This window comes from Eumetopias jubatus, unplaced genomic scaffold, assembly GCF_037043125.1.
Source record: "Eumetopias jubatus isolate StellerSeaLion01/CBP00866 unplaced genomic scaffold, mEumJub1_p1.0 scaffold_7, whole genome shotgun sequence".
Classification (NCBI taxonomy): domain Eukaryota; kingdom Metazoa; phylum Chordata; class Mammalia; order Carnivora; family Otariidae; genus Eumetopias; species Eumetopias jubatus.
Genome location: NW_028274813.1, coordinates 136,628,121 through 136,652,469, shown reverse-complemented (window position 1 = coordinate 136,652,469; position 24,349 = coordinate 136,628,121). Strand labels below are relative to the sequence as shown.

Here is a 24,349-nt window from a genome sequence, read left to right as displayed (position 1 = left end):
ACCCTCCAGGTGAGACTTCCAAACACCTGCTGCTCAAGTCCCTGCACTCTGGCAGGGGAAGGCTCTCAAGAAGAGATGGGACATTCAGCATGTAAGGATGAGCAGGAGATGGGACGTCTGTCCGTGCATGGGAGGTGGCCATGACCGATGGACCCAGGCCAAGGGCAATGAGGCCGTGGCCACAGGGATGATGTTATGGGCTGAACTGTGTTCCCCGCAAAAGACATGTGGAAGCCCTATGCCCCAGTACCTCCGAATGTGACCTTCATTGGAAAGAGGGTCTTTAGAGAGATAATTAAGTTAAAATGAGGTCATTAAGGTAGGTCCTCATGTAATATGACTGATGTCCTTATGAAGAGGGGAAATTTGGTCACAAAGGCAGGTACATGCTGAGACAGGATGATGTGAAGACACGCAGGGACAAGATGTCATGTGGCTGGAGCGATGGGTCTGCAAGCCAAGAACGCCAAGGACTGCCAGCCACCACCAGAAGCTAGGGAGAGGTAAGGAAGGACCCTTTCCTAGAGCTCAGAGGGAACAGAACCCTGCTGTTGGCACCTTTGATGTCAGGCTTCTAGCCTCCAATACTTGAGACAGTAAATCTCTGTTATTTTAAGCCAACCAATTTTTGGTACTTTGTTACGGTAGCATTGATACAGATGGTAACAAGTCAAATGAAGATGAGAGAAGTCAGGACCCGAGAATCTGGAACATTCCATGGACAGAGGCCCACACATTAAAAAAGGAAAAGAAAGAAACAAGAGATTCTTAAAGGCCAAAAGGATGCCTGAGACAAGTAGATTAGAAATATAGTGAACAGGTAAGGAAAAGCACAGTAAGATTGGTCACTAAATTAGCCAAAAAGCCGGTGAAGTCTCCATAGTATAAAGGAGAGTTTCAAAAACGACCTGAGAATAATTACAGGGAGTAAAGGAAGGGAGAGGTAAAGAGAAAGGGGAGGTCAGCCTTCCTCTCAGACTCAGAAAGAAGATTAATTCAATGACTTAGTTAATGAAATGACTGAATGAGAAAAAAAAAATGTAATCAGCGCTGAAAAAGCATGTCTGCTCAAAATATTTTAAGTATCAGAATTGGTAGTGGTTAGCTGCCAAGATGATTTAAGGCGAATAAACAAAAGGAAATATCACCATAGAAACCACACCAATGGGAAACATAAGTACAAATATAACTTACAAGCAAACCTAGGATGACATTTTAAACAGTCTCTTGCCTCCAAGGGCACACTCAAGGTAGGGAAACCCTCTGGAAATTGAACTGTGATCACATGATGAACTGTGTCCATGACGCTTTGCAATGCACGCCCAGACTTCCGTGCCCACCTTTTCAGCTGACCCTCACAGTAACCCTGTGAAGTCTGGCACGTAAAGAACCTCAGAGAGACAACTTGCTCAAAGGTTAACAGAACCAAGATGGCGATTCAGGTGCCCGACGCTCTGGTCCCTTCCTATTCGACCACCATGTTCCTTTCCTGAGGCTGTGGAAAAATTGACAGTTTCAAAGGCATTCGGAGAAATAATCAAGGCTCCTTGATAGTAATAAAGATGCTCAATCATAACCCCAAAATATGACCATGCTAAATCTTTATGTTCCGACCCTGGGCAAAATAAGTAAAAGAAAAACTAATGTATATTCAAGAAAAATGCCAGCATACTATGATAGATCAAATATGGAATGAATCAAGGAATTATAGAGCTATGCACTGCCATAAAAATGGGGGATCACCAATAGGAGGGGGCAGGAGAATGAATTCTGTGTTCAAATAGATATGAACTTGCACATCTGATTAAACTCTGAGTATGAAGGAAAAGTAAAGCAGAAAAAGGAACAGGAAAAAAGGGCGCAGGGAGAGGCAAACATCTGCTCTATCTTATCTGAGGACAAAGGCAAAATAGAGGCAGAACCAATGAGAGAAGCAGAATTAGAAGGTGGCCAATCCTTTGAACATGAAAACATGACCTTTTAAGTCATGCTTGTGCAGGAGAGGAAAACCAAGTCACAACAGAATATATTTTTAGAACAACAAAAGTATTACAAGTAATGGAAAAGACAATGCACAACTCTGATCACAGTTGCAAACAGAAAAAGTGAAACATAATAAAGCAACTCTGCCCTACTTAGAGTAGAAAGCTAAAAAAAAAAAAAACAAAACAAAACAGGAAAATTAAAACAATTAGACTTAGCATAGAGAAACCAGACTGAAGTCAGAACAAGGAAGTTGATAAATAAAGCCAATTCGAGGGTCTTTGAAAAAAATAATAAAGTCAATAACCAACTGACTAAATTAAAAAAAGATTTAACTGTAACTTTAATAATCTAAGAATGAAAATGACAATCTGATGACCAATGTATAAACAATGTTTACGTTATGGGAGGTGTTGTCCTTGGCCACAGCTAAAAACAAACCAAATAACGATGTTGAAATGCAAGATTTACTTACAAAATAAAAATTCTGGAAGTGACATAAAAAGAGAAAAACAGAATAATGTATATAAGACAAATAAGTAAAATAACTAGAGACTCACTCCCCAAAGGCTCCTAATTCAATATAATTATTTTTTAGTACTTTATCCCAAAGTTTTTCTTTATTTTTATTTTTTAATTAATTTTTTTTAAATTCCAGTGGAGCTAACATACAGTGTTATAGTAGTTTCAGGTGTACAAGATAGTGATTCAGGACTTCCATACACCACCTGGTGCTCATCACAAGTGCCCTCCTTAATCCCCATCACTATTTCCCTCACCCCCCCACCCACTTTCCCTCTGGTAACCATCCGTTTGGTCTCTATAGTTAAGAATATCTGAATGCCAAAAAGTGTTTAGTAAAATTTGTCACTTTTTCTTCACTAAAAAAAATTTAAAAATAGATAGAGGATTTTTCCTTAAAAAAATCATTATGCTCCCTCCCCCGTAGTATTTCAGTCATTCCTTTTAAAAATAGGAAGCTTACAAGAAATATTCCATCACTAGTTCCAAGTTAATTTTGCCAACATCTATTTGAGAAAGAGGAAAAAAAAAAAAGCAGGAAATAAAATGTCTGCAGTTAACTAAACTACTTAGCTTCCTGTTGGGAGAAACTTCAGTTTCCTCAACTTTTAAATAAAGACAAAAATTTTTACCTTATAGGACTGTATAGGTGATTAAAGTAGTTGACAAAGTTCTCTGTCAGCTATGAAGTCTTACGTAAATGGGAGATTTACTGCATATATAAAGTTTCAACCATCCATCCATCCATTCATCCATCCATCCATCCATCCATGAATGCATCCATCCATGCCACCATCTAATCATCCTGTTACAGCCCTACACTGGGGTGGGGGGCGGTCAAACACAGGGTAAGCAAACTTGGCTAAATCCCCTGCTTTTGAGAAGCTTCCTTTCAAATGGGAGAGTTGACAGTAGATGAGAATATCACCCAGACAACCTCAAACTTTGTTAAGTGTATAAATAAAATGGACAGGAAGCTCTAGGAGATATAAGAGGGATCCGACCAGGTGTGTGGGTCAAAGAAGACTTTCTGAGGATGTGTGGGGTTCAGATTTGAAGGGTGTCCTAGTCAAGGAGCAGTGATGTGCTGAGTGCTGAGGACACAGGCATGCTTCTTTCTGGCTATGTGCCGTCCACCCTGAAGGTGGAGGCACGGATGGTACAGTTTCCTCCTACAGCTGGATATTTCTGTTTCCTTCCCCTAACTTCTTCTTATTCTTCTTTTAAAGATTTTATTTATTTATTTGACAGAGAGAGAGAGAGAGAGCACAAGCAGGGGGAGTGGGAGAGGGAGAAGCAGGGCTCCCTGCTCGGCGGGGAGCCTGCTTCTCCCTCTCCCACTCCCCCTGCTTGTGTTCCCTTTCTCGCTGTCTCTCTCTCTGTCAAATGAATAAATAAAATCTTTGAAAAAAAAACAAAACATTGGCTGAATCAAATTCAAGGATCAAGTGACATGTACATTGTATCCATGATCTATTTGTGTTTTGGCGAGTTTTTTTTTTTTTTTCAAAAATCTTCCATTGCTCTCTCTTTCATATTTCTTTTTTTTAAGACCTTATTTATTTGTCAGAGAGAGAGAGAGCACAAGCAGGGGGAGTGGCAGGCAGAGGGAGAAGCAAGCTTCCCCGCTGAGCAAGGAGCCCGGCCTTCCAGGACCCTGGGATCATGGCCTGAGCTGAAGGCAGACGCTTAACTGAGCCACCCAGGTGCCCCCATATTTCTTTTTAAAATTATATTTTCCTACAAGTATTTTGCTTTAATATATAAAGCATTTGTCTTACTTCTGACGATGTACCTTTATAGCTCTTTGTAAATTTGTAAAAAAGATAATGTAATCTCCCTTTTCCAACTGGGATAAATGCCCTTTTAAAATATATTCTGATGAGTTTCCGATGCTTAACCCTTACTCGTTTGAAACTTATTTGTATGGTTACCAATGTCTATACTGATTGATGGGCAGTTGTCTATACCGATACTCACAGTTGCACCATTTGACACTGTTCTCATTCTTTCCTGGCTGTGTTTTTCAGTTAGTCATTTAAGCTCAAATAATCGTTTGACTCTTTCTGCATCTCTGTTTCATTCATGACTTTCTCCATTTGAACAAAGTACAAGCGGTTTCTATCACTGCTGTTTTGTATTCTGTTTTAAGAATACAGTAGGAAGCCTGTCACGAACACCTTGAAAGGTCACACAGTGTACTCGCTCGTTGGCTCTACCGCATCGTCCGGCTACCCAATTTCAGGCTCTCAGGAGGACTAACAGCATGGAGAGTAGCCACGGGGAAAGCATCCAAACAAGGGAGGCACAAGGGCAGGGAAAGAGTCAGTATTTGGAAACTAGCGAGAACAGACGCGTATGGGATAATCAGCTAAATTCCTCACCAGGGCGCAAGAAAAGCTGAACTGATGGGCAGAGGCCTGAACAGTCCCGAGTTTGCTTTCACAGCTTTTGAGGGGCTGGTGAAAGGCTCTCTATTCCTCTCCCACAAGTGAGTGGTGCCAAGGCCAGGCTCTGGGCAGTGAGTTGGCTCCTAGCGCTGTGTCTTACCCACTGGGGCACTGCTGCCCAGAGACTGAATCCTGGGGACGCTGGTTCGAACCCCTTCTACAATGGCAGCTATGGGCAGGGCGTGCGGGGCCAAGAAGGTGGGGATGTGTGTACGTCCAAATGCTCTGGAAAGCATAAAACTCTGGAATAAAGACTCTTTGCACTAAGCGTTAGTCCGAACCCAAGACAAAGGTGTTCCCCAGAGGACTTGGGGTCCCCCAGGAAAGGCTCCTTGCCTATACAGTGCCTCAGGGGCTCTCTGGAGCATGCAGCCCCTGCTCTCATTTCCTTGCAACACTCACAACAGCCCCAGAAAGCCCTCTAACTGCTGAATGGAGACAGACACCATGACTATTCCAGGACCTGCTGAGGCGGCCTTTCCTGGCGTTTCTGAGTTTTCCTGCTCCTTTCTGGGCATGCCAACATCAAAATGTTGCTATTTCTCATGGCAACAAAGCAAACATTGACAGGGCTCTCGCCACGAACACGGCCGTCTCGTTAAAATGTTCAGGCAAGAGTCTGGCAGCTTTCAAGGGGGGCGCCAACCAACCAGAGCCAAGGAGCAGCTCCGGCCAGGTCCGACTTGGCTTTGGGTTTGCTCTTCTAAAAGTTATGTCCAGACCACGTGGTGTGGGCTCTCAGAGACCTTCCTTACCAAACGCCAACAAAACCGAAGCCACCTGTTCCTGCCAGGGGAACACCGATGTGGGCTTCTCTGCAGTTCCCCCCGTTGGTGGGCAGAGGCAAGCTCTGGGCAGCCTGGGGACGAGGCGATGCCTGACCCAGAGGCACGCAGGAAGGCTCTGAACCTTTCCTGGCGGTGGCTTCCACTGAAGCAGCAATTACATTAAAAAAAACAACAACAACAAAAAAAAAACCCTCCTAGCTGGTGGAGCAGGAAGCCACAGCATAAACAGAGCAAAGACAAGATGATTAATTCAGCAAGGTCACTGCCTCGAAAGCCAGCCAGGCCAAGGGAGCTCTCAGGCTGCATACACGGGGCAGCAAATCTCCCTTCGAATGACCGCCCTTGTCTACTCTTCGGAACCCAAATGCCGGGTCAGACCCACCGCACACCTGGGAAGGTAACAGCACCCACCTCTGGTTCCTGAGTCATCGTTCCTGACGGCTGGGTCCGTCTGGGCTGCCTGAGTCCCTGTCTTCTGCCAGCAGCAAAGAATGTGCTATCACAGGTTCTAGATCGCAGGCAGCCAGACACACCCACTGCCAGGCACTTGCCTTTGAAATTCACATGAATAATAAAAATACCACCTGCTTTGGGGAAGCCCAGAAAAGCCTAGTGGCTCAGCCTGCACTGTAATTTCATTTTCTCTTCTAGGCCAAGGAGAAGAAAAGTAACATTGTCTTTTCTTTGTCTTCTCCTAAAATGCAATGGTCACTTTTATGCTCTCTCTTGGCAAACGTAGGAGGCATTGCCCTGTGGAAAAGGTGGCAAACAGAGATGGCAATCATTTCTGCTTTTAACCTTTAGCCAAGAAAATCAAAGTCGCCGGCCCTCCAGCTTGGGTGTGCACTGGAATCACCAGGGGAATTTTTTAAATGAAACTGAGGCAGGTCCCATCAGAGATTTAGATTCAGTGAGTGTCAGATGTGACATGAACATGGGGGTTTTTAAAAGGTCCCAGGGAGTCCGTCACAGAAAAGTGTGACAACCACTGATGTATTTGGGAGGGATAGTTCAGGAATCATGAAATGGGAAAAGCCCTGAGTTCAGGAGACTCAGGTTCTGGGCTGAGTAGAACTATTTAGTAGTTGCTGTCCTTGGACAAGTAACAGGATGTCTCTAAACCACAATATTTTCATCTGGAAAACAGATTCGATTCCCTGCAGTTCTTACCGAGGGTGTTGTAGCAATCAAGTAGGGAAGAAAATGTTGGGAAAAAACACCAAGCACAATATAAATGTAAGGGCTGCACGATCACTATTTCCTTTTACAAAGTGAGGCGGATATTTAATATTTATTGTACGTTTACTATCAATAAGAATGACAAGTATCATATGATCTCACTGATAAGAGGAATTCTTAATCTCAGGAAACAAACTGAGGGTTGCTGGAGTGGGGGTGGGGTGGGAGGGAGGGGGTGGCTGGGTGACAGACATTGGGGAGGGTATGTGCTATGGTGAGCGCTGTGAATTGTGCAGGACTGTTGAATCACAGATCTGTACCTCTGAAACAAATAATACATTATATATTAAAAAAAAGAAGATAGTAGGAAGGGAAAAATGAAGGGGGGGATATTGGAAGGGGAGATGAACCATGAGAGACTATGGACTCTGAGAAAGAAACTGAGGGTTCTAGAGGGGAGGGGGTTAGCCTGGTGATGGGTATTAAAGAGGGCATGTTCTGCGTGGAGCACTGGGTGTTATACGCAAACAATGAATCATGGAACACTACATCAAAAACTAGTGATGTAATGTATGGTGATTAACATAACATAAAAAAAAAAAGGTTTCCCAGATCAAAAAACAAAACAAACAAAACACCTCAACTTTGCATGTTCAGTGTCACTTGCGGCTTCCAAGGGCTGCTGGGGTAGAGGCTAGAAGGATAACTTCACAAGATATGCTGAACCTGCCCTTGTTCTCTTTGGCCACCTTGCCTCCAAGATGATTCTATGTTCTTCCCTAAATAAACTAGGTATTTAATCTAAAAAAAAAAAAGACTATTGGTATTCTTTAAAAACTAGGAAACCAGTAAGAATAAGAGAACAGTTAAAAGGAAATGGCAAGGGGAGCCTGGGTGGCTCAGTCGGTTAAGCATCTGCCTTCAGCTCGGGTCGTGATGTCAGAGTCCCGGGATCGAGCCCCACATCGGGCTCCCTGCCCGGGAGGGAGCCTGCTTCTCCCTCTCCCTCTGCCTGCTGGTCTGCCTATGTGTGCTCTCTTTCTTTCTCTCTGTCAAATAAATAAATAAAATTAAAAAAAAATAGCAATAAATATAATACAAAAAGATGGAAGTAATAGATCGGTATGGCAGGTCCCACACAAATGTGAATTGAGTGGACTGCTCAAAGACATACTCTCAGATAGGATGAAAAACTAAATGCTGTTTATAAGAAATACACCTAAGATAATGAAAAAACTGAAGGTGAATGTCTGGGAAAACCTGTACAATGCTGATGCAAAGAAAAAGAATGCAGTGTGGCCATATGAAGAGCAGACAATTCCAATTTTAAGGACAGAAGCATGAATGGGATTAAAGCAGGTATTTGACATCATGAAATAAGTCAAAATGGGGCATAAAGCCATTAAATAGGCCTATAAAGCAAAAACTTGTAGAACAATGTGAAGAACTAGAAAAAAAATCAGAAGTAGGAAATACATATGTATATATATACATATATATGTACATTTATAAATATGTATATGTGTACATATTATGTGTGTGTGTATTTCAGATTCTGACAAAGAAAGCTAGCACAAAATGACAGCATACGAAAGACTTGCATATGCAACTGACAAGATAAAATTAGAGGAAAAAAGAAAAATATTTAACTCAATAAACCTAAAAAAAGAACTCCAATAATAATAGCTATTATCTATTAGGTACTTATCATGTGCCAGGCATTGGTTTTAGAATGTTACAACTATTACCACATTTAATTGCCAAGTATCCTTCCAAGACAGATACTTTCTTTCTCTTTATTTTTCTTACCTCTCAGATGAGGAAACCAAACACAGAGAGGTAAAGTTACCAGATGAAGGTCTGGAGCCCAGATGAGACCGTGAAGTCTCATGCCATGGCCTTGCCTTAACCACATCACCCCAAATACTCAGAGACAAATAAAATACTCAAAGAAGAAAACATGAAGGTTTTAGTACAGATAAAAGCCAAAGTTAATGAAATAACAGAACAAATCATAAAAAAGTAAATAAAATCTAACAAGTCCTTTGACAAGACCACTGGAACATGTAAATCCCTGGCTGGTCTGATTAAGTTCAAAAGAGAAAAAGTAAAACTGTCCAACATCATAAATGTAAAGGAAAATATATCATCATCATTCATTATATCAACACATTACAGTAGAAAAGCTAATTGAATATATCAGTAGCTGCCAAAGAGGAATTTGACAAAACCCAGCAATCTTTCCCAATAAAAACTCTTAAGCAAAAAAGGAATACATGGAAACCACCTAAATCTAACAACAGTCTATTTACCAAAAATCTACAGCAAATGCCTATAAATTGCTGAGGTCAAGACCTTTAAAATCAGGAACAAGAGAGACGCATCTGCTATCCTCATGATGATTCAACTTTTGAAGTTTCTAGTGATAGTATGAGACATGAAATAAAATAAATTATATAAATATTAGAAAAGGAGGGACAAACCTATTTGGAATTTGCAGATGACTTGATCACATGCCTAAAAGTCTCAAGGAACTCTTCTAAAAACTATTAAAATTAATAAGAGAAGTTGGTAAAGGGACTGGATAAAATGTAAATAAACAAAAGAGCTTTTCTCCATACCAGTAACATTGGGTTGGAAATAGAAATGGAAAAGAATCATATTCCATTCACATAGCGGCAAAAACAAGAAAGAAGACACAAATAAACATGGCAGGTGTAGGTTCTTTATGAAGAAAATGATAAAATCTCATTAAAAATATGAAAAATAATATAAGATAAATAAAATACAAAGTCTTACAAAAGAACATGGAAGCTGCACAAATAGACTCATCATGGGAAAAGTATAAAAGTAAGAACAAATGTCTAATAACAGTCAAGATATTTTCAAAGAAAGAAACCAAACAAGTAGAAAACATGCATTAATAGGCTGTAAGACTTAAATGAAACGTCTGTTCTCAAAACAGTATGGCATTTACCTAGAAACAGATTAATAGGCCAGTGGGCCAGTACAGAGAATCCCAAAATGCATACAGACAGATACTGGGGAAAATAACATGATGACATTTCAATTCAGAAGGGAAAGGAAGTTCTATTTAAAAAAACTGTGCTAGAATAACTGATCATCCATCTAGAAAAGATGAAAGCTAGATTCTCTCCCTCATACCTCCCATACAAATAAATATCAGAAAAATTAAAGCTTAAAATGTAAAAACTAAAAGAAAAAGATATTGTGAGATACCCCAGGAGGAGAATATTTCTATAAAATTGAGGGGGAAATGACCTTCTTACATAACCCAGATGCCATAACGAAAAAGATGTTTGATTACATATTCTTATATCTTTGTTATCACAAAAGATAGCAGACCAAAGAAAAATAAGGGGTTGGAGAAAATATTGGAACATGTATGATAAAAAAAGGTTTAAAATCTGATATACAAAAAGACCTTCCAAAATGAGAAGGAAGACATGACCAACCCTTTGGGAAAATAATCAACAAACAGGCAACTCACATGAGGGGAAATGCAAATTGTTCATGAAGATAGGACAGGATGCTCTATATTGTTAATAATAATAGTGTGGACATCAAAAGAAGGAGATCTCATTTCCATCCAACAGACTGATAAAAATTAAAAGGCTCCTGGATATCTAATGCTGGCCAAGGTGTGGGAAAGAGAGATTCTCACATAATGTGGCTGAAAGTGTGAATCACCATAGCTTTTTGGGGAAGTGATTCCCAAACAATCCATTTTGGGAACTTTGATCTACAGAAGCAAACAGTCCAGAAAACCAGGCTATATAACAAAGGGCAAAACCCAGAAATAATCCAAATGTCCACCAACAGGAAAAGGACTAAGCTATGTTCCTCTATAGATTTAAGGCATGTATTTAAAGAATGAGTTGTAGCCACAGTGACAGATCTAGAGGGAGTCCATGACAGAGTGCTAAATTTAAAGAGCCTAGCTGAAGATGATGTAAATAACACAACATTCTTTTTGTTATTAAAATGGAAAACTAACTAAAACTATATCCTGCATATTTTTCCAGTTTTATTCAGATATAATTGACATATAGTAGTGGGTAAGTTGGGGGGCGCCTTAGTTGGTTAAGCATCTGCCTTCGGCTCAGGTCACAATCCCAGGGTCCTGGGATCGAGCCTCGCATCGGGCTCCCTGCTCAGCGGCAAGTCTGCTTCTCCCTCTCCCTCTGTGATCTCTCTTGCTTTCGCTCTCTCTCAAATAAATAAATAAAATCTTAAAATATATATTGGGTAAGTTGAAGGTGTACAACTTGTTGATTCAATACACTTATATGTTGCAAAATGATTACCACCACCATAGTGTTAGCTAACATTGTATAATGTCATCTAATTACCATTTCTTTTCTGTGGTGAGAATACTTGAGATTTACTCTTTTGGCAACTTTCAAGTATATAGCACAGTATTATTAACTATAATCACAGAGCTGTATATTAGGTCTCCAGAACTTATTCATACCCTATGACCAACATCTCCCCATTTTCTGCCCCCCTCCAGCCCCTGGCAAATCATCTACTTGCTGTTTCTAGGAGTTTGGCTTTTTCTGATTCCACATAGAAGTGTGACCATATGGTATTTGTCTTTCTGTGTCTGATTTATTTCATTTAGCACAATGCCCTCAAAGTCTACTCATGTTGTTGAAAATGGCAGGATGTCTTTCTTTCTTGTGACTGAAAATATTCCATTGTAGATATGTACCACCTGCTCTTTATCCATTCGTCCACACACAGTGGCTACTCACCATTTTCCCTGGACAACTGCTGGACAAGGCACTAGCTTCAATGAAATACTTCCTGAGGAGATGTTTGCTGGGGTCAGGACTGTCCAATAAGATGTAGGAACAGAAAAAAGCCCCATGCCGAAGCAGGAATATGGCGATGTCTTCATTTCCTGAAGGACAGAAAATGGCATTCAGATGCAGAGTGTGTCACAGCTGTCCAAAATGGCAGATGCTAATAGGTGAAACGGGAATGAAAAGGGTAGTTGTGCCAGTGGACCTTCTCTATGACTTCCCTTGAGGTGGCAAATTCCTGTTTGTGACTTTCTGTGGGACTCTGCCCTGTGGAGCGCTTCCTACTATGGTCCCATTTGCCACAGTTTGCCTGTCACTGAAATCCCCTTGCAGGGGCCAGTGGGGCCAATGAGGGAAGGGGCAGACATTTTGAAAGAGAGACAAGTAACAGAATTTGCAAGCGTCTCCACACAAGCACTTCAAGAGCTAGGGGTGAGGGGGAAGACAAGGTCCCCCATCTCCAACCTGTGAGGGTTCCCATGGGTGGGCCTGACGGGGGGGGAGGTACCCACCTGACTTGATGGCCGCGTACAGGGGTAAGCGCACGATGACAGGAAACTCGTTCTTCCTGACTGCGTAGCTTTCCGGGTCGGCCCCGTGCGTCAGGACGAGGAGCTTCACCAACCCCAGGTGCCCTCGCTGGCAAGCCAAAGCCAGCATCCAGTTCAGCAGCCGCTGGGGGCTGCAGGGACCTGGCAGGAGATGACAGAACAAAGGGAAGGTGCCACTCAAGGGTTTTGGTTGTTCCCATTCTGCTCTTCCCTCAGACTGCCCCATTTCCAGCCGCAAGTCGCTTCTGTCAAGTTGGTAGTGTTTTCTGGAATAGTCCCTCTGGACTGCGTATGCCATTTGCCCACATCATTATAAACCCACTTGCTCATCACATAATGCCAAGTGAGGAAAAGCAGCATTCACAACAGCATATATGGTACGAATGTAACTGGATAAAAAAAAAAATGCACACGTGGAAATAAGACTAAAAGGTACTACCCCATGTTGCAGTATATTATCTCTGGGTAGTGGGGATTGTGACTATTCACCTCATCCCTTTCCCCATCCCCAGCCCTGACCTCATCCCCAGAGTAGCATTACATACAGGGACATGGCCTTTGGAGACCAGCAGCTTAGGGTTTAAATATTTTAACAGTGTAATCTTAAACAAATTTCTTAACTTCTCCCTGACTCAGTTTACCTATTGGTAAAATGGGACTAATGGCACGCATCCTCCCAAGTTTAATCTGAGGATTGCATGACATAATGTATGTCAAGTGCCTGGCTCAATATATTCTAACTCATTATTTGTCATTGTTTTTAGAGTACTAATACTTTTCTGCATTTCTAAATTATCTGTGAGTACATATATTACTTTCAAAAATGAAAGAAAAAAGGCTTTGATGAAAGAAATAGATCTAACTATCCAGCCTAAAACTTTGCAAATTACTCCCTGCAAGAACCACTTACTTAATTCCAGGAGGAAATAACACTTAGCACACTGAAGGAACAGGGACAATGTGGGCTGAAGTATTACAGTATCTTCAAGTTCAAAGTAACGCAACATCTTTTGGATGTAGCAGCCATGGAAAAATGATCTCATCCTCCATGCTGACACTTCCAAATTGCATCATAACATTGTCTCATTTCCAGAGGCTGAGAGTCCTTTGGAACCAAAGTGCTCCCAAGCATGGAGAGAGGGACCCTCCCCTCCATGGTAGGAAATTGACTAGGAAACAGGAGTGAGGTCGGGATGGAAGGAATGAAAATTCAGCACAGAGGGTGCCTGGCACAGTGCCTGGGCTGCAGCAGATGCTAAATAAATGTCCCTTCTTCTCCCTCTGATTACTAGAATTAACAACTCCTGTGAGTTGCTCAAACAGATATTAACAAGTGATCCCCAACTGGCTTACTGCAACAATACCTAGAGAAGAGAAATCCAGTCATCATGCTGTAACTTCTGTTGAGGTTGGATGTATGATAAGGCTGTAGGCTATATTTCATAGCCATGATTTTAATATGAAGAAATCAGAGCTCAGAGAGGTTTGGGAACTTGCCAAAGGTCCCACAGGTGGTAAATAACAAAGTCAAGACTTAAACACTGCAAAGCTAAAGGATTTAGACACTCGAAACCAAAGGGTGCTCTCTTAACCATATGAAACCCCTACATGTATTTTCTGAGGCCCGAATCCAATGATACTCCGAGAGCATTAGGGTCTCCATCCTTCCTCTTCCTCCTTTGCTCCATCTCCGCTCAGCTACAGAGACCAGACTTTACATAATGATGTACCTTAAATGACATCCACAACTACACAGTGATGTGCCTACCCCTGTGAGCTTCTCATCTCTCTTCTCAAACCCTCCCTTGTTCTCTAGTTGTGTCTTATATGTCTTCTGGTCTCAGACTCCTGACAGTGGCTGCCTTCCCTCCGGTTTGGGAATTCACAGGGACACACATTGTTTTGCCCATCTCTGCACTTCCTGCAGAGTCCAGAACAATGCTCTGGACTCCTTCAGTCCTCAGTAACTCTGTCCCGAGTGTAGTTGAAGATAGGATGCCCCAAGAGCATGCTCAGGTCCAGCCAAGCTCCCTGCTCTGCAAAAGCGGGCAACCTAAGCCCTTTCCTCTCTTGTCTGCCAAGTAAACTCCTATCCACCCTGCAAAACCCAGCTCAGATGTCAGCTCCTTATGAAGACCAGACAAGACCATTCTCTATGTGTAAATACTTCACTGTGTAAATACTTCAACCTCAGCATGGTTACACTGCACAGAATTACTCCTTTCTGCTTTGATTTCTCTGCTTAACCAGGAGCTATGCAAGATCTGGGATCACCTTTTTAAAAAGTCTCCATGTCTCTCAGGTTCTGCAGAGTGCCTGGTAAGGCATTAGTGAGAGACTCATCTGGTGAATGCTCCATAAATATAAATTGCACCAATTAGGTCATGAGCCAGCTGGTGTAGACACTTTGGGGCTACAACAGAGCTAATCTTGGGGATCCCTGAAGAGAGGGAGTCTGCCCTCAGGGGCACCCAGGCTCCTCCTTGCCCTCCTATGTCTGGCTGCACCCAATCTACACCTGTGGACCATAACACGGTCCTGATTTCTACTCTCCTCATTCTCATTCTCCTTCCAGACACACGAAGAAAGCACTGCCTAGAACCAAGTCTGAGCACAAATCTACTCAAAGCACACTGTTGGACAACCCCCCTGACAGGATGGCTACATAATCGGCTACTGGCCCAATGCAAAATACAAAGGTGAGCCCCTTGTTCAAAAAAAATATCAAAAATTTCAAGATGGCAACAGTGGAGTGTTGAACCAAGCATGGGCCTTCTGAGTGCAGGGCCCACACTGTTGCAATGAAGCTGGCCTTGCTCAAATAAAATCCTAACTCCCAAAGACCACTGCTAAGGTAATGCCTTATGAAGAAATGAGCTACCGAGCCATAAAAAGGCATGGAGGAACTTTAAATGCATATCGTCAGGGGAAGGAAGTTAACCTAAAAAGACAACAAAATGTATGAGCTCAATTATATGACATTCTGAAAAAAGTCAAAACTACAGAGACAGTAAAAAGATCCATGGTTGCAGGTGGGGGGGGGGCGGCGCTAGGGGAAGGGAGGGATGACTCAGTGGAGCCCAGAGGACTTTGAGGGCAGTGAAACTGTTGGGTATCATACACTAACAGTGGATATATATTATACATTTGTCAAAACCCATAGAATGTACAAACACAAAGAGGGACCCCTAATGGAAACTCTGGACTTTGGTTGGTACGGATGTCTCAGTATTGGTTGCTCATTTGTGACAACTCTACGATATCGATACAGAATGTAAATAATGGGGGAACTTTTTGGCGGGGAGGTATATGGGGGCTCTCTGTACTTCCACATCAACATTTCTGAAAATCTATAACTGCTTTAAGGATAAAATCTATTAATTTTTTTAAAAAAAGGACATAGATCCATATTCTTTATCAAGTAGGGTATGAAAGAATTTACCTACTGAACTCAAGGGAATGAGACGTGGGATGTGGCTCGATTGTCAGTTTGATGGCCCAGATTTCTGGTTCTCCCGCTTGGTGAGAGTGTAAAGAAACAAGCATTTTGAGGGAAAGCCACCCCCTCCTCCTCCCACAAACATCTGTCTGATTCCCAAGAAGAGGTGATTCCTGAGAGGTGGGCAAGGAGCTCACGCCCTGGGATTTACCTGGCAAAGACTCGAGCAACTCCTGCACAACGTCAGTGTGCCCAAAATGTGCTGCCACCACAGCTGGATTGTCGTCGGTGGGCTCGGTGGGCAGCTCCACCCGTCTCTCGGTGAGAAGGTACCGGACGGTCTCCAGATCGCCATAGGCCGCCGAGATGCTCAGAAGCTGGCCCTGGTCAACACAGAGCAGGGACAGGACTTCAGTGAGATGGGTGCTGTTAGGAATGGCCAAGAGAATCAACTGGACATGCTTCACCAAGTCCATGGGCGAGCCTGGAGCTGGCACCACGTGCGGCTGTCCAGGACTTAAAATGAGGCCCATGCAAAGTGAGAGGGGCTGGAAGTGTCAAATGACACGCAATTTCAAAAACTTACTGCAAAGCTGTCAACTATCTTGTCAATCATTTGTATATGGCTCACACGTTGAAATGATCTTTAGTATATTCAGATCAAATATACTAATATTTCATCTGTTTCTGTTTACTTTTTGAATGTGACTGCTAGACCATTCGATATAGATGTGGCTCCCATTCTATTTCTTTGGGACAGCACTGCTCTTTGCCCTGAGCTTCATGAGGATGGAGATCACGTGAGTATCCCCATCTGAAGCAGTATATTAATATGTGGACAAAGAACATGGAGGTTCAGAGAGGTGTCGTGACTTGCCGAAAATCACACAGCTAGAAAAGTCTTGAGGACTGTACAAATGGGCCTGACTTTTCATGGGCTCACTAGGTCTGCAAAAAGAATGCTGGGTTGGCATGTACAGAGTTTGACTGCATTACTGAAACTTTAAGTCCTCCTGAAACTTGGCTATTTCCGATGGACTTGGGCATCCGCAGGGTTCAAGGAGGCGGATGCAGAATCGATCCACGTTAGAATGAGGCGACCTGTGCCAGCGTTGGCATTTACTGAGAACCTACTGTGTGAGGATGCCAGGGGCAGTCTGTGACCTTCATGAGTTTACAGGTGAGTCTGGAATCTGCATCAAACAGCCACAAGCAAGCATATTTTACTCCTAATACAGGTGTATTAGGAGTCACTTTCAGGTGAGACGGGCAGGGATGGGACAACACAATCCCAGGGATGAGAACTGATATATTAAGCTCTTATCATGTGCCAAATGCTGCATGGCACATTTTATTTACATGGTCACACTTCATCCTGATAACAGTCTTAAGAGGACTGTATCTGTTGTTGATTTAAAAAAAAAGAGAAGAGCCAGTTATTTTACCTGCAAAGTGAGTTTATTTGGGAACAGCAGAGGAACTGCAATTCAGGGCAAGGAAACTAGGGTGAACCATAGGCAAGTCTGGAGAACAGAAGGGAGGGGCTTGCTTTTGTAAGGGAAAGGAGGAAGCTGGGAGGGTGTTTTCCTGAGTTCCCATTGGCTGGGCTGTTGCTGGGCAAGGAAAAATTCTTCCTGCCTCCTGCTGGGGTATGGAAAGTAAGCTTCTCCTCCCTGGGGAATGCAAAGTTTGCTTCTTAAGGTGAGTGGAAATGCATGAGAACTTGCCCTGCTGGGCTTCCAGACTCCTATTTATTTATTTATTTATTTATTTATTTATTTATTTATTTATTTTACTTTTAAAAATTTTTATTTTTTTTCAGACTCCCATTTTAAATGAGGTTTCCTTTATTTATTTTCACACTGTGTTTCCATCTTGTGGGTGAGGAGGGATGGGAGGGAGGGAGTTTACAGTCTGCAGAACTATCCAGGATTTGAACTGGGGTCTGTCTAACCGAAGCCTAGGCTCCATTCTGTCCAAGACTTCCCAGGAAATGTGGGACTTGGAGGGAGGCCCGGGTTGTGTAAGTGGAGTGAATGAGCTGGCCATGTGAGGTATGCATTCAATATGACCAGAAAAGAAAAACCCACTGGCCTGCCCATCTGCCCAGGGTGGGGCCCCCTAGGCCTGCCATTCCAGGAAAGCACTTGCATTAGGGAGAAAAGCCACAGGGATTGATTAAATGATTCACCACAAACAACCAACAGTTGTCTAGACTCTAGTGGATAAGAGGCTTAAAAGCCCCATCCTCACAAAGTGGTGATGCCACAAAGAACTAACCCAGAGGCCAAGAGGAACCAGAGGGCAGGAAGGGTCAGGCTGGCACCTGGCTAGAGACAGCCCAGAGGCTCCATAGCATGTATTTATTTTCATTCAAACAGCATAGAAAAGTATAATATAAAAAGGAGGCCTCGCTCCATGCCTCTCCTTCCTAACGCCCTTTTGCAAAGGAAACTGCTCTTACATAGCCTTCTAGAATGTGTTCATCCATATCAACACAGGGGTTGAAAACCACATGTTTTCACTTCATTCATTACTTTTATTGGCATATAACAACCCTACAGAAAAGAACACACATTGTGTGTTCAGTTTCATGAACTCTTACAAAGGGAACACATTCGTGTGATGGACACTCGGACCAGGGACGCAAGATTATCTGTTCCCAGAAGTCCCCTTTCTGCCCCCTTCCGGTCACTGTCCTACCTGGAATAACCACTATCCTGACTTCTAACACCATTGCCAGTTTTTATATATTATTAAAGTGGAATTATACTTCACTTATTTTTAAATTTAATTTACTACTTCTTGCTCTGAAATAGAGATTCATAGGAAGTCACGAGGACATTCCTGAGGGGCATCCATGTTTCTGTAATTCCATTTCCCCCAACGATGACAGCTTACACAATGTAGTTCAAGATCAAAACCAGTAATTTGACATTAGTATAATGTGGGTATGTCATTCTGCCATTTTGTCACATGTATATACATTTGTGTGATCACCACCATGATCAAGATGCAGAATTACTCCACTGTGAGATGAGTCTCTCTTGAGCCCCCCTTTATAGTTACACTCTACTGCCCTCCACCATGACTAACCCCAGAAACCATGAATCTCTCTTCCATCTCTATAATTTCGTCTTTTTGAGAATGTTATACAAGTGGGATCATACAGAATGTGACCTTTTGAGACTATTTTTTTTTAAATTTCCTGCTCAACATAATGCCCTTGAGATCCATCTGAGTGGTGGTATATTTCATATTTTTTTTTAATTTTTAAAATTTAAATTCAATTAACTAACATATAGTGTATTATTAGTTTCAGAGATAGCATCCAGTGATTCATCAGTGCTATATAACACCCAGTGCTCTTTCCATCATGTGCCCTCCTTAATGTCCATCACCCAGTTACCCCATCCCCCTACCCTCCACCCCTCCAGCAACCCTCAGTTTGTTTCCTATGATTAAGAGCCTCTTGGGCGCCTGGGTGGCTCAGCTGGTTAAGCGACTGCCTTCGGCTCAGGTCATGATCCTGGAGTCCCGGGATCGAGTCCCACATCGGGCTCCCTGCTCAGCAGGGAGTCTGCTTCTCCCTCTGACCTTCCTCCCTCTTCATGCTCTCTGTCTCTCATTCTCTCTCTCGCAAATAAATAAAATCTTAAGAAAAAAAGAGCCTCTTACTGTTTGTCTCTCTCTCTGATTTTGTCTTGTTTCATTTTTTCCTCCCGTCCCCTGTGATCCTGTTTTGTTTCTTACATTCCACATATGAGTGAGATCACATGTTAAGTATCTTCCTTTGAATGACTTTTTTGCTTAGCATAATACCCTCTAGTTCCATCCACATCATTGCAAATGGCAAGATTTCAGGTTTTTTTGATGGCTGAATAGTATTCCATTGTATATACATACTACATCTTCTTTATCCATTCATCTGTAGATGGACATCTGGTCCCTTTCCATAGTTTGGCTATTGTGGACATTGCTGCTATAAACATTGGGGTGTGGGATCACTACATTTTATCTTTGGGGTAAATCCCTAGTAGTGCAATTGCTGGGTCATATGGTAGCTCTTACGTATGGTCATACAGTTAACTTTTTGAGGAACCTCCATACTGTTTTCCAGAGTGGCTACACCAGCTTGCATTCCCACCAACAGTGTAGGAGGGTTCCCCTTTCTCAAAGAATTTCTTTATAATGCTTAGTATTATATTTATATTATATTTGTAGTATATATTACATATTTTATATATTTACAGTTTATATTTATATTATATTATATTCAATTGTATGTTCAACCATTCATCTGCTAAGAATTTTATGCTTGCCTTACTGCACTGGCCAGAACTTCCAGTAATATACTGAATATAATTATGTATAATTATTCTCAAATTAAACTGCTAGTATTATATTGACAGTAGATATCATTGCCTTATTCCTGATGTTAGGGGTAAAGCACTCTTTCACCATCAAGTATAAAGTTAGTTGTAGGTTTCTGTAGCTATTCATCAGGTTGACGAAGTTCCCCTCTATTCTTAATTTTCTAAGAGTTTCTATCATGAGGGTATTAAATTTAGTCAAATGCTTTTTCTGCATCAAGTGATATGATAATGTGATTTTTCTTCTTCAGTTTATGGCTTAATCCATTCAAACTGCTATAACAAAATACCACAGACTAAGTGGCATAAAAACAACAATTTATTTCTTACATTTTGGAGGCTGGAAGTCTGAGATTTGGGGTGCTGGCCTGGTCAGGTGAGAGCCTTCTTCCTGATGGTCGATCTCTTGTTGTATCTTCACGTGGCAGAATAAGGCTAGGGAGCTTTATGGGATCTTTTATAAGAGCACTAACCCCTTTCATGAGAGCTCCAGCCTTATGACCTAATCACCTTCCAAAGGCCCCAGCTCCAAACATCATCACATTTTCAACATACACATTTTGGGGGGACACCAACATTCAGTCCATAGCAGTCTATTAATAATGGAGGACTATATTGACTGATTATTGAGTACTGAACCCAGTCTTGTATCTCTGGAATAAATCCCATTTGGTCATGGTGTATAACTCTTTTGATATATTGCTGAAATCTATTTGTAATATGTTAAGATTTTTTGCATCTATATTCATGATGGACAGTGGTCTGAACTTTTCTCTTTTGTACTGTCGTTGGTTTGGGTATCAGGTAGATTGGACTCACAGAAGTGTTGGAAAGTGTCTGTAGAGTTGGTATTAATTCTGCTTTAAACATTGGGTAGAATTCTCCCATGAAACCATCTGGGTCTGTGGATTTCTTTTCAGGAGGTTTTAAATTATAAGTTGAATTTCCTTAATAGGTAAAGGGTTATTAAAATTATGTATTTTATATTGGATGTGTTATAGTTTCTATTTTTCCAGGATTGGTCCATTTCATCTAAGTTGTCAAATTTATGTGTGTAAAGTGGTTCATATTGTTCCCTTAGAATCCTTTCAATATTTGCAGGGTATGTACTGATATTCCCTATTTCCTTCCTGATATTAGTGATTTTTCTCTTTTCTCTTTGTTAGTTTTGCTAGAAGTTTGTCAATTTTGTTGATCTTTTCAAAAACAATACCTTTTGTTTCATTGATTTTCTCTATTGTTTTTCTGTTCAAATTTCATTAATTTTCTACTCTTATTTTTGGCATTTCCTTTCTCCCACTTGCTTTGGATTTATTTTGCACTTCTTGTAGTTCCTTTAGGTGGAAGTTTGGATTATTACTTTGAGACTTTTCTTCTTTTTTAATGTAAGTATTTAGTGCTATAAATTTCCCTCTCAGCACTGGTTTAGTTGCATCCCACAAATTTTGACATACATTTTCGTTTTCATTTAGTTCAATGTATTTTTTAAATTTCCCTTGAGACTTTCTCTTTGACCCATGGATTATTTAAAAGTTTGTGGTTAGTTTCCAGGTGCTTGGAGATTTTCCTATTAGCTTTTTGTTATAAATTTCCAATTTGATTCCTCTGAAGTTAGAGAACATATTCTGTCTGATTTTAATTCTTTTAAATGTGCTAAGGTTTATCTTATGGCCTAGGATATGCAGTCTATCTTGAGATATGTTTTGTGGACACTTGAAAAGAATGCATTCTGCTGTTGTGTGGAATGTTTCATAAATGTCAGTTCAATTTTGCTGGTTCATGGTGTTGTTAAGTTCTGTATCCTCGCTAATTTTTTGCCTGGTTGTTCTATCACTTGTTGAGAGAGGGTGTCAAACTCTCTAACTATTATTGCAGATTTATCTAATTTTCCTTTCTGTTATATCAGTTTTTGTTTCACTATTTTGCAAGCTCTGTTGTTTGGTGCATGTGCATTTAGGATTGCTATGTCTTCTTGGTGGACTGACGCCTTCATCATTATGAAATATCCTCTCTGTCCATGGTAATTTCCCTTATTTAAAAGAACTAAAATCAGACAGGTCTACCTTACCTGATATTTAGCCACTCCTTCTTTCTTTTGATTAATATTTTCATGGTATATCTTTTTCTATCCATTTACTTTCAACCTACATATAGCCTATTTGAAGTGAGTTTCTCATAGGCACCATATACTTGCTCATGTTTTCTTTCTTTCTTTTTTTTTTTTTTTTGTTGCTCATGTTTTTTAAATCTATTCTGGAATCTCTCTAAGTTTATGTATTTGGACTATTTATGTTAATATAGTTATTTGTATATTAAATCTAAGTCTGTCATGAAATTTTTTGGTTCATTTTCTGTTTGCTCTTTGATTTTTTCCCCCCTGCCTTCCTGTGGTTTCTGAGACATTTTTAAAATTCCATTTTGGGGGCGCCTGGGTGGCTCAGTCGTTAAGCGTCTGCCTTTGGCTCAGGTCATGATCCCAGGGTCCTGGGATCGAGCCCCACATCGGGCTCCTTGCTCAGTGGGAAGCCTGCTTCTCCCTCTCCCACTCATGTTCCCTCTCTCGCTATGTCTCTCTCTATCAAATAAATAAATAAAATCTTTTAAAAATACATTTTGATTGGTCAATAGTGTTTTGGAGTGTATCTCTTTGTATTGTTTTTAAGGTGGTTGCTCTAGGTATTACGTACATAGCTTAACAAAGTCTACTGGTTTCAATGTTTTATCAATTAAAGTGAAGTGTAAAAACCTTTCTCCTTTTACAGCACATACAGAATTTATAATCAGATGGAAAATGCTTGATATAATATTATGTAAGAATAAGCAGCATGCAAATCTATATACACAATATGACCGTATCTGTATTAGAAACAACACATGCACAGATCAGCAGATGGAGAGAAAATATAACGAAATTGTTACATGGGACTGTTTGGATGCATTAAGAATATGGTTGCTTTCTTTTTATTTTCCTCCCTACTTTTACATAATTCTAAGTTTTCTTTTTTTGAGCATGTGCTACTTTTATAATGGAAGAGAAGGGTAAAAGAATACAGTAAGCTGAACCTTCAGATAGGCCTTTTGTTGTTCACATTTCAGTTATGCCTCCCCTGTCCTTTGGGAAGGTGAAAGGGTTTGCATAGATGGTGGCAGGTTGAGAAGTTGGCTTGAAAGGACCAGCACCCATGAGTTTATACGTGAAAGGAGGTAAAAAAAAAAATCCCCATTATAATTATGATGATAACAAGGAGATAATCTGAGTGGTAACCTTCATCCAGGCCAGATCCTCAGTCTGGCTGGAGGAGCCAGCATCAACCCTACCTTCTCCAGATGGGACGTACTCTCGTCGCAAGCCTCTCTGAGCAGGTGCCGGGCCCTGCTGGGGTTTCCTTGCTTGTATGCAGCATGAATGCCTTCTGTCCCAGAGCACTGTGCTGTGGGGTCACTGCCTGGTGTGGATGGTTTGCTGCCCATGTCCTCAGCGCCTGGGTAGACAGAAGCACACACACAATGTCACAATCACTTGCCAGGGCTGCTCATGGGGACCACTGGAGAGGAGATCAGGATGTGCTCTCTAGGACATAAATCTGAGGCTTCAGGAAGAGAAAGGGGTGGCCCTGAAATAATGCTGGTGTCACCAAGGACAGCAGACCCCGGGACCGGCAGCCCTGGGGGGGAGACTTCCTGTGTGGGACTGGTGCTCAGCCAGGCTGTCTCTGCAGCCACACCTTGCTGTAGTGGAGGGGGTCCAGGACACCTAGGGCCGCTGTCTGGCTGGGAACAGCCAGGCTAATCTCACTGACAGCAACAGAAAAGCTGGGGCTTTGGTGATATAGCGGATGGTCCAGCCAAACTGTCCCCCTGCTGTTTCCCTCATGGGGACTTAGTATCTAGTGGTAGAAGAAATAAAGGCCTAATACTAGGGATTTGGAAATCTATCCCCTCTCTGCCTAGAAAACCCCACTAAGGGCATGGGATTTAGAATCAGCAACCCTCATCCATATGTGCCCTCGCACAAATATGCCACATTATGATCTTGGCAGTCCCATAAAACTCTGGGCCTTGGGACGCCCTTGGGCCACTGGTGTGACTGGTCCAGGGTGTCCCTAAGAAATCGCCTGACTCTGCTATTCTGGTTATCTGAAATGTTCCATTCTGGTTATCTGAAATGTGGCTCAGCCATCAGTCAGTATCTTGCTGTTCTCTAGTAGTGGACACTGGCTGTCCTGGGTGGAAGA

At 41.7% G+C, this 24,349-nt stretch overlaps 1 protein-coding gene across 2 annotated transcripts in view; it reads right to left on the bottom strand.

Moving 5' to 3' along the window:
- The window catches only part of LRRK1 (leucine rich repeat kinase 1), a 119,520-nt gene that overhangs the window by 56,019 nt on the left and 39,152 nt on the right, over positions 1–24,349 (bottom strand). For both annotated transcript variants that reach the window (XM_088024966.1, XM_088024967.1), the window contains exons 3-6: positions 23,433–23,596; positions 15,953–16,124; positions 12,264–12,443; positions 11,701–11,849 (exon numbers count right to left, since the gene is read on the bottom strand). In XM_088024966.1, the coding sequence (XP_087881092.1) occupies positions 11,701–11,849; positions 12,264–12,443; positions 15,953–16,124; positions 23,433–23,596 (665 nt within the window). The remainder of the gene's footprint in view (positions 1–11,700; positions 11,850–12,263; positions 12,444–15,952; positions 16,125–23,432; positions 23,597–24,349) is intronic.